The sequence below is a fragment of the Triturus cristatus genome, chromosome 7 (genome assembly GCF_964204655.1).
Source record: "Triturus cristatus chromosome 7, aTriCri1.1, whole genome shotgun sequence".
In the NCBI taxonomy this organism is placed as follows: domain Eukaryota; kingdom Metazoa; phylum Chordata; class Amphibia; order Caudata; family Salamandridae; genus Triturus; species Triturus cristatus.
In genome coordinates, this window is record NC_140590.1 from 1,151,838,399 (window position 1) to 1,151,855,511 (window position 17,113).

The following is a 17,113-nucleotide window of genomic DNA, read 5'->3' on the forward strand; positions in this document are numbered from 1 at the left end:
TCTTGCAGGCTACAGTGTTTCATTGCTGAACAGGCAGGCATACCCTTGAAAGTAATGGGAAAAAGTATGTCATTGAGTGAGTTTTTGTTTACTTTTTGCCTTGTGATCTCTGCTCTGTCGGCAGTTTCTGTACGGCTATACTGGACATGACCATCTTTTATGCTACTGCTCACATTTGCTTTTGTAGATTAGTACTGGGGCTGAATAGCCTTGGTCATTTCTGATTGATTCACTTTATTTTGCAGACTGCAGTGATGGAGTGATGTGATCGGCCAGCACTGCCCAGTCCCAGCTGTGGCAGTAGTATGGCCGTGATGGAAAAGTGGCGCTCCTAAAGGAGGGGGCCGCTGTGGGCGAGCAGCGCCCTGACACCATTGACCGCTCCAGGGCACCATGATATCCCTAATTACAGAACAACTGCAGAAACAGAGTCTGGAGGAACTGAAATGCAAGTCGTTCAGTATCAGCCTGGTGAGTATATATTCAGTGCTGACATTCAGATGAAGGTTTTTTGTAATGACCCCCATCTCATCTACACCATCGACTCTTAAGTGACCACAATGGGTACTCCTACCCCTGAACCCAACCAACATGAGTGATTCACCCCCCCAACATATCCGCACTGCAGGTGTAAAACTATTCAATATTCCAAATAAAGTGCCATTTGCCCAAACTCCTGAGGTAAATACAATGTAACATTGAAAAGCCGCATTTGAAGTCATTTTTTTGGTGGGTGTGGGGAGGATAGCCTCTTAACCACATTTGCCGCTTGCCGAGTGAAGTTTTGAACGTACCAGAAATAAGTACCATTCATCACATTTGTGTAATATTATCCCCTGAATAAATCTCCAGTTCTGGAATTCACTGTAAAAAAAAAAAAGTTGATCCTTTTCCAAAATAAGTTTGTTTGCTTGCCTTCTTGTAGGTAGCCATGTAAAAGGAATTAATTGCAAGATTGTAAGGAATTGAAGCAAACCTCTTAGGCTAGTTGGAGGCATTTCGGTCCCACACCGAATCAAACAAGCAGGCTTCAGTGCACAGGCATGTGTTAAAATCCAAGACTCGAGGGAAGAAAGGTCTCTGAATGGTTCTGTCCCTTTTCAGTGACAGGGTGTGGCCTTTCACACTGCTCCTACTCCAGATCAGATTCAACCTAAAAGGAATCCCTTCAGTTGTTGACGCAGACACTAGAACGTCCTATCCTCCGGTCAAAGCTCTGGTGTTACCTGTAGTGGGTCTCATAGATTCCGTTAACATCCACCAGAGGCTGTGTCTGGAACTTGGATCCCCATGTGGCAGGCAACCTCTGTCTAGTCTGATTTTTTGACAGGTACTTGTGCTCGCCTTCCAGCTAGTCCCACTCCGTCTAGTGGCTGAGGAATTTGTTCAACTTTCCCTCCGCGAGGAGCTTAGCTTTAAAAAGTGTCATGTACTTCTTGCCTGTTTTCGAATCCAACACGACAGCATGTCTATCCCCACAATTAAAAAGTGTGATTGCTTAGGTAAAGAGGTACACCTGGAGTTAGAGAGTAGTTCAGGACCCCGTGCACTGTTGCAAAGGTTGACTGGCATCTCGGTTTCAGAACTTAAGTCACACGCCTTGGGAACAATTCTGTGTTTGGGCTTTCAGATTTTTGGCAATATAAAGAAAACAAATATTCATGATTTTCCCTCTGCGTTTTCAACTTTTCGTTACGGCATAAAGGTTTCATCAGCCATCACATTCACTTTTGAGCTGCTTCACCTCTTAAAGTGCATGTTATTTATTTATTTTTTTTATTTTGAAGGTTTTATATAGCGCGAACAAGACTATTGCGAGTAACAGAACGCTTTACAAGTCATGAGAGTAAATCCTGCGCTAAGTATAGCAAGATCTAAGTGATAGAGTTGTACAGATCTGAAAGTCATAAAGATTAAGCTAAACAGAAGGACAACTGAAGAGAGTAAAAACAGCATACATCAGACACAAAATACAGAAAACCGTTAGAGTTCATGTGAATTTAGCCATGAGGATCGCTTTCACTTCTTTTTTGAATGCGGCAGAGGAGGGGTTCATTCTTGTTTCACTGGGTAAGGCATTCCAGATCCTAGGAGCCATACCAGAAAAGGTTCGGTTATAGGTTTTTTTTTTTTTTGGGCACATTTTTGTGGTTTCAGAAGAAGTCTTGGCACTTCCTCGGTCCCTGATTCTGACAAGGATGGTTTTAAGTTTGCCTCTGTTTGTAGTGCAGTTTATCAAGGACAAATCCTTTATTTCTTCCACCATTGTATAAGGGGGGCACCAGTTCTTTTCACTGGTAGTATTGACATGGAATCATTTTTTAGCCCCAGGTCTTTTTGCTTCGGAGGTTTCTTTTTCACAAAGTTGTATTAACTTTGATCCTCTGCAGAGGTCTTACTACCCTGTCTCTGCCCTTTAGAGTACTGGGTTATGGTTTTCTGTATCTGATGGGATGATGTTTGACGAGATTAGCTAAGGTTTTAACATGTCAACGGTCTGTGTCATGCGCAAGGGAGGCTGAGAAATCAGATGTTAGTGCCTACAAGGATATTCTATGTGGGATCCCAAACTTAAGGCGCTTTTGTCTTGAAATGTGTTAGTTGCAATCTAGATACTTTGTTGGCTGGGGTTCTGAGAATGCTGAGAAAAAAGTGGATTCTTGAGCTTCACTAAGTACCAGACAGCAACATTTATATTGCGTCTTGGTCCAACTGCATCTTCAAATGTTTACATCTCTGTAGCAAAAGGTGTAGAGACATTATAACTGTTATGGAATCAGGGTGGCCAGCCACATCCAAGGTGTCCTCTCCGGAATCTGGTTGAAGACTGATGCAGGTCATCTCAGAGTACCTGGCAAAATTTGAGCCATAGGTGCTCGCCATTGGTGTGGCCCTGGAAAGTGTCATGTTACCTGAGCTTGGATGGTCTTTAATTGCCCTTTAAGGATCCTGCCCTCTTGGGATGAAGGAATGTCATTGCTGCTGGGTGATTCACTGCTTTAAGGTGTTCTACTCGCCAAGCTTAGATCAGCTTGTCTTACTTTAGTACAGGCCCAGCTCCTTGAAGGGCAGTAGTCTTTCCTTTTCATGTGTAGTTTACAGTCGCTAATTTACTTAAAATCCCTGGCCTTTTCCCAGCCCCTGGGGAAGATCTTTATCAGCAAGGTCCTGTCCAAGCAAATGCTCCCTCTTTACTGGTGCTCAGTATCATTATGAATTTCCAGCACAAAGGAACATTATTTCTTTTAGTTTCCTTTTCACTTACCATCAGTACCTACAGAGTGCAGCCTTCAACCAACGGTCAAATCCTACTCTACTCAGGAGGAAGTGCTTCTTGAGACTTAGCACCCTTCTTCCTGTGCTTTTGAATTCAGGTAGAACACAGTGAGACACCTTTTTGTGGGGATCCAAGAGCAGTCTTTGGTTACCGGGTAGTATCCTGAGCAGGTATTGCAGTTTGCCTTTGGTGTGCCAGAGCCACCAATACTGTTGCACTCTAGTTGGGTTAGGAGATAGCAAAGAAGTCCAGCAGGTAAGGAATGCCATAAGAGATGGATGTGTTTGGAAACTAGGGTACAGCCTGGCCCAGTAAATCACATAAAACAATGCTGTTAATTAATTTTGGATGAATACCATGGGACATGAACTGTAATTAACAATGCTATTTTACCGCATTATTTGTTGCTGTCATGTAGACTTGTCTGGTTTATTGTCGGTCTTGTTTCTAGAATATACTAGACCAAGAGCTACACTGCAGTACTTTGCACCCAGAGCCACTGCGAACACATGCCCAAATATAGCAATCTAGACAAATCAGTGGGCTGTCCCATCTGCTGAGATTTTTAGTTGCAAATCGCTCTGGGGAAAGCACACAAGTAAAACTAATGCTTAATTTCGGGTTTTAGGCCTCTTGCTGAATAGTTGATTTCCTGTATACAGGCAATTCACTTGGAGACCAGTTTAGGACCAAACTACCCCATCAATTATCGTGCAGAAGCAGATTTTGCACACTATCTTTACACAAAGTGAAGTCAGCCTGGGGTACCAATTTTTGTTGACTCCTATCTCAAAGAACCAGTCACGGTCGATATTTTCCAATGTCCGGCTCCCCACTGGATTCAAAAGTTTAGCCATCCCAGCTTGGCCTGGGGACCAAACCATAATTTTAAAGTATTCTCTCTGAAACCTTAAGGGCTAGCCAGAGTAAAATGGCTTTAAATAGCAGACAGCAGCCAACAACAGGGGACAAACTCAATGACTGCCTAGCAGGCTCATCCAAGACGAGTGCAAAGAAGTGTAAAGTGTTTCTGCCGCTTCATCACCTCCCGGTCATGCTTTTGAGTTGCAGGAGTAAAAACGCCTGAACCCCTGAACTATTGATCCGCTTCCCGAGCAACTTGTAGTGTGATATGAGGGGACTGTAATTTCCCCAGACAGTCCATGTACCACAGTTCATCCACCCATAGAGGGCAGAATCTCTGCTTTGCTGCTGAATACTATATGGAGTGATGGAGCCCTCCTTTGGGCTCGCAGATTGTGAAGTCCCCTGGGAGAAAACATAAGGTGGATAAATACAAACCAAACAATTGAGCAATGTGCAGCTTTTATGAGCCATGCTTTGGATCTGTCCCCACTGGTACCAATACATTCCTCTCCATAGTTACAAACCGATTAGTTGCAGTGGCGATCACAGAACATTTAAACAAATAATCGTACTGAGCACATTCTCCATCAAAACAGAAGCACCAACACGTAGACACAATGGTATTATTTAGAAAAAACACACTTTATTAAGTTGGTACTGTTATAGAGTTGTTCCCAGACCTGCCGCAAAATAACCCCATGCTTTATTCCAGTAAAAGGCAATTCTTAACCCTCTGGGGATGTGACCAAAGAAAACTGTGCCTTCTGGATGCTAGATTTGTTTTCCTGACACATTTAGCCTTAGTATTACTTCAAGGATTTGTGAAGTGTTTGAGCAACAGGTTAGAGTAAAGCACTGCTATTGGAAAATAAATGTGTGGCATTAATAAACAAACCGTTCAGTAAAAACGGTGAAGGCTGTGGTAGGCTATTGTAATTCTGAATAACGTAACGGTTTACTTGCTTTTAAATGCCAGCGTGTTCAGGTACCACTAGAATCAATATTGCCCACCTGCTTAATAGAAAAATACCCGTAATTTTGTAAATCTATTAAAACCTCAAAGGTGTCTATCGGGCATGACCATACAGATGGATTGGTCTAATTTGTGCTTTCCTACTTCTTTACAATGCACCTTGGTGCATTGTTGTTTTTGACTTATGGCATATTCATGCTTTAATTCCAATTTGGAAATGGTAGACTGAATATAGGTGAGCCGATAAAGACTTTGTACAAGTCCTTGACTTCTTTGTTTTGATGCAGGTATTTGAGGTTTTTAAATTGAAACAGCAACTCGTACAAAATGGATTTCTAGGTAGATATTTTGTCTTCCCTTTCCTTAACCTATCCGGATGAGAAACAAGGATATCTAGCTTAAAAAAGAAGCGCAACAACTTCAAGTCCCTGATTTAGTTCGAGCACCATAAGTGAAGCACACAGGTCACAGTCTCTTCAAGTACACATTGGTTGCCAGTATTCTGCTTCTGGTTTGAGGAGTAAACACTCCATTGAGCAAGTAAACTGGTTTGCTGTATCCTTGGTAAAAGTTACGCTGATGCAGGTGTTATCTATAATGTTGCAGGCCTCATCCTGGAGTAGTCTGATGGACTAAAGTTTCAGGAATCCTCAGACTATGGGGGCAACATATGCAATCAAGTAGATGCTTGCCAACATGCTAGGGGCAGTGTGGTCTTGCTAAAGTGTAAAACTATTGACATTGTGATTCTTCATCTGACATGAGGGCGGGGGGTGTTATGGATTGTTTGGAGGCCCTCCCCCTTTGACATCTACTCCCAACAAGGCTATGAGGGATAAAAGATGTTGGTGATGGCACCTTACAGAGTAGTTTGCCACTCTGTCTTTTTATTAGCATAGGGATTCTCTTGGCCAGTGTCTGGCACCCTCCACAGAACCACTTAAGGCCCTCCCACACAGGCCTGCCCCCTAGTTTAAAGGCCTCCCCCTTTTTGTATCTTAGTCAGAACTCCGTGGTCTAGATGAGTGTCTACACACCGCAACTGGTCCTTCCCTGTTAGTTTATCCCTTTATAAATAAATGCCCTTCTTGCATGGGTACTTATCTGATAGTGCAAGTATTGGTACAAGATGAATCATTCAGATTTGAACCCAGCTGTTCAGCAAATGCAACACAGCCTCCAGTTGGGCCATGCATGTTAATTTGAGAGTCCTTTATCGAGAGCAAGCTGGTACCTTGGCCATAGCCGGTTTTATGGATTCCCGCAAAGGGATAAATCTGTACATATTGATAACCTTGTAAAGCAATCATGCTTGGCACTCAAGGCAACCTAACATGATTCAGCCAGTGAGAAATGACATAGAGGGGGGATCCATAAACCCCATACAGCTGCACCTGTTCCACCTCTGTACTGTATATCTTAGCTCGTCTTAAACTGACCTGGACCTCTAGAATGCTCATGTCTTGCCTTCCTGAATTAGGAAGCAACTCTGGTGCTATATCTTTATCAAACTCTTATTGCCTTCAACACCCGACACACTCGAATGCAGCAGTTGATCATCCTGAGATCTTGGTTGGAGCGTTGAGTGCCTTAATCCTCTGTATGCTGCCCTCCATTTTGCCATCTTCCCTTACCAAAATGTAAGTATACCGTGTTCTCGCGTCATCCTAAATTTGTTGTTGGGAATTGCATGCACCCAAGACTGAACTGAAAAAAACTTGGATAAATGATGCGGTCACTTTAAACTTTATGGCAACCCCAGCATGACTGTCCCTTCTTAGTGAACAGCCCCTGTCCCTTACACAATTGTGCGTTATCATGTTTCCTAGCCCAGTTCTCTTTATCCACTGCTAGGTAAAATGCAGGGAGCACCTTCTCTGTGCACTTTTCCATATTAGTGCAATGTCTTCTTTTTTGTCATCTCCCTTCATGTGAAAGGACTTAACATACGAAAATACCATTGGCTTAAAAGAAGAACACATTGCCGCCCTCTTCTGCTTCTAGCATTTAAGACTGTGTTTAAGCAGGACATTTATTGCAGCAGACAGTTTAGTGGATGACCCCTACAAGTCCTGCTTGTCTTGTCAGTTTAATGTCTAACTGGTATATCTTCTTACACTGTGTATGTGGGAATTTAGAAAAAGTTGTTGAGAAACCATTCCCTCTACGTGTTGAAGGAGCTGCTATTTAACTAGACTTTTAGGTTCATCGGGAGGCAGATGTTGTCTCACAAATCTTGTTGGGACATTTGTTGGGGCCACCTCTGCCCTGGGAGCCCTTAAACTGTTATTCTGGAGTTGCACTGTACACACACTTGCAAACATATTAATAAGGTCCAGTTTGCAACACTTTTCCTCTTCTGATACTGGACAAAATTTTGTGGAAGCGAGGAGTGTTAACTGCCTCGCTAATCGTCCAAACAGACAGAATCCTCTTCCCAAAGCAGTATTTTTACGAAAGTTGATCTGCCAAACTCCTCCTGTGAGGGGTTGAGCTAGTTTTGTATTGTTACTGATGCTGCTTTCTGGTGCATCCTTACTGAAGATTAAACTGCACTCCTAAGAGGAGGTGAAAGGCACCCTACAATGTTGTGGATAATTTTAAACGGCATCAATATAGAGATTGGTTTCAGGATACCTGGGATGAGCTGTCTAAGTCACATGTTGTTATGAAGGACAAATGCAATTGGTATCAATATTAGTAAACTCCTAAGTCCTTTTGGTGTCACATGTCCTTGTTCTGGCACCATGAACTTTTAATGTTAATATTTTAGCAGATATTTGAGCCATATCAATTTCTTTCTGTAATTGGGTAGTTGGGCAGGGGCCCCATAACATGGCAAAAGTACACAGATATTCATCCTTAATTGTTGCCTCATGATTTACCATCCTATTGTGAAACTAATAGTCTTCAGTTTTTCATGCAAACGTTTAGGTGCCACTAACTCACTCTGTATAGCACCTGTTACTTGAAAATAAGACATCTGGTAAGGTTGTTCGGCTTTGGAGGTGGACACATCAAAAAATATTAGATGTTGGGAAGCCTAGAATGTGAGAGCCTTCCTAATAGTTATACCAGCCAGGTCTGATGGGAATCGGTGAATGGTTTCCTCAACCTAATTTAACTCTGCTTCTTGCTACTCTGCCTCAGTGTGTTACTTTCTGCTACTCCCTGGAACCAATGGCTGTGCCTCCTAAAAAAGCCTGAAGTGGACATTCATTCTTACTTCCTTGACTCAAACGACAAGTCAAAACCACCATACCCAACCGGTTTCATTCTGATGCAGGAGCGTATGCAGGCGCTGGGTTAAGGTCCTGTTAAGCCAGTTACTGTTGCCCTATTTGTTGGGCTTGTCCCCTCTGCCATATAGGTCTTGATCTTGTGCACAGAATCTTCGATCAAATAGGGAGCCCTTGACACTTGGAACTGACTGCATTACAAGTATTTTATTATGATTTGGAACTGAAAGAGGTCCGTATAAATATAAACAAAAATTATGCAAAAAGTAATACAAAGAGACATACAATAAAATGTAGACAAATTTGAAAAATGCAAAATGGCCATGCATTCTTAGTACCATGCTCTGCTGTAAAAACCCAAGAGGACATAAAGTGCAAATGCAACAAAAAAAATCAGTTTAGGCACTACAGTGCAATACTTGAACAGTACGAGGGACTATGCATCCTTAATACAGTACAAAAGATAAATGGTGCACAATAGGCTGAGAAAGTGCTGAACAGGTGAAGAGACTTAATTTAGCTTTACAAAGCAGTACTACCACAATCCTTCTATTATGGAATACGTAATCTTTAAAGTGCAACACGGCTGATAAAATACTACGAAGTCGAGGGAGAGAAAAAGTGCAAAAAGCCAAAACTAGACCCAACACTCATACCTATGAGCATCCAACCTAATCCATAGCATATTAGATACTGTTTCGAGTAATAGTTGTATAGAACATACACTACCCATATCGACAAAAAACGATATACTAAAATTTCAATGTACAACACATTTAAAAGATATTTAAATGTGTTTAAAAAATGTAAAACATTTTGTGCCTTCTTTCAATTAGAGGGGCAAAAAGGCACTGATGAGCTCCCGCTACCGAAGTTATATTGTACTTTTATAAACAATGGTCTTAACAGTTGACGTCGCAATGAATGTAGTCAAGTACAACCAAATATCACATGGTTTAGATCTTGAACACAGTTCAAACAAAGATCAGAGCCTCCCATCTCCTAGGTATACCATCCCAAGATCCAGTAACAACTCGTAGTGGAAACAGATTGTCTTAGTAATAAAATGGTTCTCCGCACACCATGGGGAAGGTTCCATAAAACATACAGCTAAGGTTTTATGTTTTTTTTTTTTTTACAAATGCGATCTATTGCAATTTCATTCCGAGCATGCTGAGCACAAAGCAGAATCTCCCTGCTCGAGGCATATGAGCTGCAGATTACACACTTTTGCATAGATCGCCATCTAGTGTTCGGCCCGGATGTTTGCAGTTTGTTTTTCCTCTTGGAAAGTTTTTGGAAGTCACGAGGTCGGTGATTCCTCCCTTGGATCGTATTGCGCATGGGCTTCGGCTCCATCCTCAGATTGTTTTATTCCGCCATCGGGCTCGGATGTAATACTAAGCGCTCCGGTTCCGAACATTTCCAGTTCGACGATCGAAGCGGAATCCTCGCTCATCGCGGTATTGTTCAGATCCAGATCTCCTCAATCACCTTCTCTTCGACATCTTCGATTCCAATCGTCAACGGCGGCCTTCGGGCCTATCCAAGCTCCGGTCCTGGCTGATGGAAAGAACTCCATTCAAGAAGTGCCCTCGATGTGGGTCCAAATTCCCCCACACCGATCTTCATGAGGTGTGCAACCTCTGCCTTTTCCCTGAACACGAGGCTCGAGACTGTCCGGCCTGTAAGTCTTTCAGATCGAAAAAGACTATACGAGATCGAAGGGCCAGATGAAACATGGCGCACTCCTCGACCTCCGTTCCAGTCGACCTCTTCGGGGACGGTGTCGAAGCTCCGGGACAGCAGCACACCGAAGAGGACCTCGTCAGTGCTTCCGAAGCCGACGACTCGGATGTGGAGGACATCACCCCGGCGCAGAGGGTCGTGAGTACTATACCCCCTCCCACACCGACACCCAAAAAGGCTTCGGTCACTCCTTCGCCTCCGGGCCTAGGCAAGACCAGAGACACCGCTTCAAACACCCCACCTTCGGGCCCGGTGAAGAAGCCAAATAAGCCTTCCGGCGGCTCGGGCTTGAGCCAGCCTGCCAGCGGTGCTGAGAAACACACTTCGGCACCGAAAAAGAGACCGGCCTCTACCTCGACACCGAGCTCCGCACCAAAGTCCTCAGTGTCGAAACCCAGCCTTTCGGTACCGACCAAACCCCATAAGGCCCTCGACACCGACACTTCGGCGCCGACCAAGAAATCGGAGGTTCCCAAAAAGCACGGCACGGACAAGCCTAAAAAGTCATCGGCCCCGAAACCTTCGGCGCCGACAGAACAAACATTGTCACAGGAACTGTTTAAACTGGATCCCTTGCAAAAGACACTTACCAAGGATCCAAAAACTGGACATTTGGCACTCTCTTCTAAAAAGAGACATTTGGACAAACCGGCTCCGCCTCCACCTCCAAAGAGGAAAGACTCTGCTACCTCCCCTTTCAGAGTGCCTTCCCCACATCCTCCACCCTCTCCACCTCCGCCTTCTCCACCCCTGCCTCATCGCTCCCCGACCCCGTCTCCAGACGATGATGATCAGGGGGACCCATATTACGATCCAGGGGATGTGCCACAAGACCCCACCTCTACAGGATCCCAGACCCATGGGACAACTATAATAATCTAGACATTCCAGACGTCCCACAAGATGACCTTTACCCGTCCAGGCCATCTCCACTGGAAGACTCATTAGGTTTTCACCACCTACTTCAGAGGGCGGCACATTATCACGGGGTACAGCTACACACTGACCCGGTAGAGGAGGATTTCCTCCTCGACACCTTTGATACCGCACATAGGTCTACCTATGTTCAGAGGGGTAATAAAACATGCGCCAGAGGTTTTTAAAGACCCAGTCCAGGGCTAGGGTCATTAACCCACGCATTGAGAAAGTACAAAGCTGCCCCCACAGACCCTGCCTATATCAAAGGGCCAGCGCCACTAGATTCCCTAGTGGTTTCTACTGCACGGAAGAGGTCAAACTCCCAGGCGTCAGGCGAATCACCACCACCTGACAAAGAGTCAAAGCTACTGGACGCGTCAGGAAAGCGCACTGCGTCACAGGCAGCCAATATATGGCGTATCGCCAACACTCAAGCGCTATTGGCCAGATACGATAGAGCGCATTATGATGAATTAGAAACCATCATGCACCATCTCCCAGAAAAATACAGAAATAGGGCCAATGAATTAATTCAAGAGGGTAAGACTATAACTAACACCTCTATATGCTGTGCTTTAGACGCAGCAGACACAGCCTCCAGGGCCATTAACACTAGCGTCCTCCTCCGTCGCCATGCTTGGCTGAGAGTTTCAGGCTTTAAACCTGAGGTACAGGCCTCCATCTTAAATCATCCCTTTGACCAAGAACATCTATTCGTCCCAAAGGTAGATGAGGCCCTCGAAAATGAAGGACACGGATACGGCGAAATCTATGGGAGCACTGCAATCACACCCTCCTAGGCGCTCCTTTTGCCGCTCTTCCTTTCGGGGTACGGCTAGAGGCTACGCCTCAGATAGCGCGTCCACTTCCTACAAATCCCCTGCTCAATCCACCTTCACAAGGGGTTATCAAAGAGGCGGCTATAGGGGCAATAACAATAAAGGCAATGACTTCCCCACCCATCACCTCAGACAGATGGGTGACCCAAATTATTCGCTCAGGGTACTGCCTAGAATTGACATCTACCCCCCCAAACATTCCACCCAGGCAACGCCCAATGTCACAAGAACATTCCACATTGCTAGAACAGGAGGTAATCTCCCTCCTACAAAAACATGCAATAGAACAAGTCCCCGCCAATCAGCAAAATTTAGTGGTCTACTCCCTATATATTCTGATACCAAAAAGAGACGAGACTCTACGACCTATTCTAGATCTCCGGCCTCTAAACACATACATACATTCGGACCATTTTCACATGGTAACACTTCAGCAGGTACTTCCGCTCCTCTCCCAGAACGACTTTCTCACCACACTGGACTTGAAAGACGCATACTTTCATATTCCGGTACACAATGCTCACAGGAAGTACCTCAGATTTGTAGTGGACGGGCAACACTACCAGTTCAAGGTGCTCCCATTCGGGGTCACAACAGCACCAAGGGTATTCACCAAATGCCTAGCGGTAGTGGCGGCACACCTCAGAAGACAGCACATTCACGTCTTTCCATATTTGGACGACTGGCTAATAAAAGCCACGTCCTACAACCAATGTGTTCATCACACCGCCACTACAATCCAACTACTTCGCCAGCTAGGCTTCACGGTGAACCACCAAAAGTCCCAGCTAACACCATCCCACACAAAGCAATACCTCGGTGCCACCATAGACACCTCAAAAGCCATAGCCTACCCCAATCCTGCCAGGATTGCAAGCATTCAGGCTTTGCGTCAAAGATTCATACCTCAACACTCTCTCCCAGCAAGGGTGTTTATGCAACTGATAGGGATGATGGCCTCTTGCATTTTCATAGTGCCCCACGCAAGACTCCAGATGCGTCCACTCCAAGAGTGCTTAGCGCGCCAATGGAACCAGGCCCAGGGGCAACTGACAGATCTGGTGTTGGTAGACGGTCGCACCCATCGCTCTCTGCAGTGGTGGAACACCACAAATCTTTCCAGAGGTCGACCGTTCCTGAACCCGGTTCCACAAATAATCCTAACCGATGCATCGCTCTCCGGCTGGGGAGCTCATCTATTACACCTCACAGTGCAGGGCACATGGACGCCGCAACAAAAGTAACTCCATATCAACCATCTGGAGTTACTGGCAATCTTTCTAGCCCTAAAATCCTTTCATACACAGATTTTAGGCAAGGCAGTCCTTATTCGCACAGACCACATGACGGCCATGTACTACATTCAAAAACAAGGCGGCACACACTCTCCACAGCTCTCTCAACTAGCACAGAGCATATGGAGATGGGCAATTCCACACAAAATCTTTCTCCTAGCCCAACATGTCCCAGGAGTCCAAAACACCATGGCAGATCTGCTCAGCAGACAGACGCAGCAGATCCACGAGTGGGAGCTTCACCCACAGGTTCTTCACCCGTTCCTTCAAATGTCGGTGCATCCACTGATAGACCTCTTCGCCACCCACGAAAACAAAAAATGCCCAAACTTCGCCGCCAGATACCCACACCCATTGTCCAAAGGCAATGAGATATGGATGAACTGGTCAGGCAAATTTGCGTACGCCTTTCCACCTCTCCCACTAATTCCATTAGTGGTGCGAAACCTACAACAGCACTCCCTCACACTGATCCTAGTAGCTCCAACGTGGGTCAGACAACCGTGGTACACCACGCTGCTGGAACTCTCGGTAGTACCACACCAAAAGCTACACCTCTCACCATGCCTCCTAACCCAGAACCATGGAGAGATCAGACACCCGGACCCAGCTCAGCTCAACCTTGCGATCTGGCTCCTGAGATCCTAGAATTCGGATACCTAAACCTTCCCCCTGACTGTATGAACGTCATCAGAGAAGCTAGACGCCCTACCACTAGAGCCTGCTACGCTGCAAAGTGGAAAAGATTTGTTGTTTATTGCCATAACAACACAATCAACCCTCTAGACTTATCTATACAGCACATCATATGCTACTTGCTCCATCTACAAAGGTGTAACCTAGCATATACATCCATTCGGCTACACCTCGCAGCAATTGCCGCTTACCTACTGAACAGACGGCACCTATCGCTTTTCAGAATGCCTGCCATTAAAGCCTTCATGGAAGGCCTCAAACGAATAATTCCCCCCAGAGTACCACCCTCACCTGTGTGGAACTTAAATATAGTTCTCACAAGGCTAATGGGACCGCCCTTCGAACCTTTGCACAAATGCGAACTGCAATTTCTCACATGGAAAACAGCTTTTCTTGTAGCCATCACTTCCTTTAAAAGGGTCAGTGAGATACAAGCATTTACTATACAAGAACCTTTTCTCCAAATGCACCAGTACAAGGTTGTTCTCCGTACCAACCCAAAATTCCTACCTAAAGTCATTTCCCCCTTCCACCTAAACCAATCGGTAGAATTACCGGTATTTTTCTCGCACCCTCAAACTGTTGCAGAAAGGGCTGTACCCACGCTAGATGTTAAACGGGCCTTACTTTACTATATTAGGTGGAGAAGTGTGGCTCACTGGTTAGAGCAGGCAGACCCTGAAGCACAGGTCAGACCCGGGACCAGGGTTCAATTCCCGACGCGGCAGGGTCTTGCGCTCAAATGTCCATGGACTCGATAATTCTCGCTTCGGTGCCTGACCTAATCATGGGTTCACACTCTGCAACTCTGGGCATTAAACTTGCTTAATCTCCACAACGGCCCCCCGCGGCGGGATGCCTGGCTTTCACCTTGGGGATGCCCTGTAGGGGCTATCTCACAGGGAAAAGCCAGGACGGGTTCCCAAGGCAAGCGCGGAGATACCCCTTCGGGGGTCGATTCAGGCGCTATATAAGAAACATAATAATAATATCCAGAGAACACAACCTTTCAGAAAGACCAAACAACTGTTTGTCTCTTTCTCTCCACCACACGAGGGCAACCCCATCTCAAAATCGGGGATAGCTAGGTGGATTGTAAAATGCATACAGATTTGCTACCACAAAGCAAAACGAACGCTATCTGTTTCCCCTAAATCCCACTCTACACGAAAGATAGGGACTTCTATGGGTTTTCTAGGGAACATCCCATTAGATGATATCTTCAAAGCAGCTACATGGTCAACACCGCACACTTTCACTAAACATTACTGTGTAGATGTGCAAACCAAGCAACAAGCTAGTGTGGGCCAGGCTGTACTAAAAACACTATTTCAAACCACTGCAACAGATACTGGTGGTCGCCGCTAAGGTTGGGAACTGCTATATAGTCTATGCAAAAGTGTGTAATCTGCAGCTCATATGCCTTGAACGGAATATGCTACTTACCAGTATGCATCTGTTCTTGGCATGTAGAGCTGCAGATCTACACACGCCCACCCGCCTCCCCGGCTACCGGTATCTGTTCCAGTCTATCTTATTTAGATACAACACACATGGGTTTCTTCACTGTTATATCTACGCTCCATCTTTCCCTGCTGGTGAAAAACAATCTGAGGATGGAGCCGAAGCCCATGCGCAATACGAACCAAAGGAGGAGTCACCGACCTCGTGACTTCCAAAGACTTTCTAAGAGGAAAAACAAACTGCAAACATCCGGGCCCAACACCAGATGGCGATCTAAGCAAAAGTGTGTAGATCTGCAGCTCTACATGCCAAGAACAGATGCATACTGGTAAGTAGCATATTCCTTTCTGACTCACTTCATAAATGGATTTTTTAAATAGATTTTTAAAAAGAAGCTTGGAGAGGTGCCACCTCATTCTGGCCCATGTCAAACGTATCCAACGCTTTCAAATAATTTGAAAAAAGGGCACTTCTCCCCATCAAATTAAAAGATAATTCATGTTTTGGTGCAGCACGGATAGAACCAGAGTCACTATTCAATAAATTGTTCTCCCACCTTGGTTCAAGTTATAGATCTGGCGCCAAGTATGCCCATCACTGGCTTTATCTGTACACAAGCAGGTTTAGTTTTCTATCTCCTTTTGACATTAAGGTGTCCAATGTATGATGTTGGATTACATCCAGAACAGCAAACATGTTTCCCTAAAATTTGTGCCGGACATTTACCTAATTATTTACCCCGACCAAAGATTCAGATGCAGGATTCTTCATACAGTAATATTAGTCTGCTTTTATCAGAGAGAGCCTAGATTTTTGAGAATTGTCTAAACTCCATGCTGCTTCCTGTTTAAAGATACTGCTGTACCACTTCAGTTGCACTGAGATTACTGTTTGTCCTCCGCCTTCGATACCGCCAAACACGACAGTCTATTAGACTTCCTGAAACATAGAATGGGTCTCGAACGGTTCTCAACTGGTTCACTTCCTTCAAAACAGAACACAAAGATTCAAGACCAATAAATCTTTATCCAAACCTGCTCCCGTCACTCTAGGAGTGCCCCAAGGTTCCTCCCTCTTCCCGACACTCTTCAACTTGTTCATGGAACCACTCACAGAGCTTCTCAACTCTGCAAAGATCCAATATCGCATGTATGCAGACGACACAACTCTACATCATGGTACACTCACTTGAGGATGTAGAGTCCCTCAACTCTACGCGCCTAAAAACGCAGACATGGCTGGTAAATAACCACTTAAAATTAAACGTCCTAAAAACAGAATTCCTCCTAATAGCGCCCCCCAACCAAACCACCACCATCATGGAATGGATAAAGCACCTAACCGCACCAGACGGCCAACCGCTCACAATCGATTCTGCCAAATCGCTAGGTATAACTGGACAATTAGCTAAATATGCAGAAGCATATCCGCGAAGCAACAAAAGGAGCAACCTTTCAAATGAACACCCTAAGAAGACTGAAACCCTTCATACCTGCTAATGACTTTAAACAGGCCGTCCAAACTCTAGCAATCCCCAGAGTGGAATATGGAAGTGTCGCTCTCTGCGGCCTTCCCACAACAACGACAGCTCCACAAAGAGGATCAATCAACTCAATCGCCAGACTAATCACAGGCTCCAAAAGAAACTGTCACATCTCCCCGGTCTTGCGTGTCCTTAACTGGCTACCCTTTGAGGCTTGAATCCATTTGAAAATTGCCTGTATGACACACAAGGCATTGCGTCACAAAACACCATGATACCTTGCAGAGAAACTAGTACCATCGGGCGGCAACAG

General features: G+C 45.1%; 1 protein-coding gene across 5 annotated transcripts in view; it reads left to right on the forward strand.

Moving 5' to 3' along the window:
• The window catches only part of FAM53C (family with sequence similarity 53 member C), a 115,029-nt gene that overhangs the window by 22,915 nt on the left and 75,001 nt on the right, over positions 1-17,113 (forward strand). For all 5 annotated transcript variants that reach the window (XM_085618389.1, XM_085618388.1, XM_085618390.1 and 2 more), the window contains exon 2: positions 246-471. In XM_085618389.1, the coding sequence (XP_085474515.1) occupies positions 394-471 (78 nt within the window). In that variant the 5' untranslated portion in view covers positions 246-393. The remainder of the gene's footprint in view (positions 1-245; positions 472-17,113) is intronic.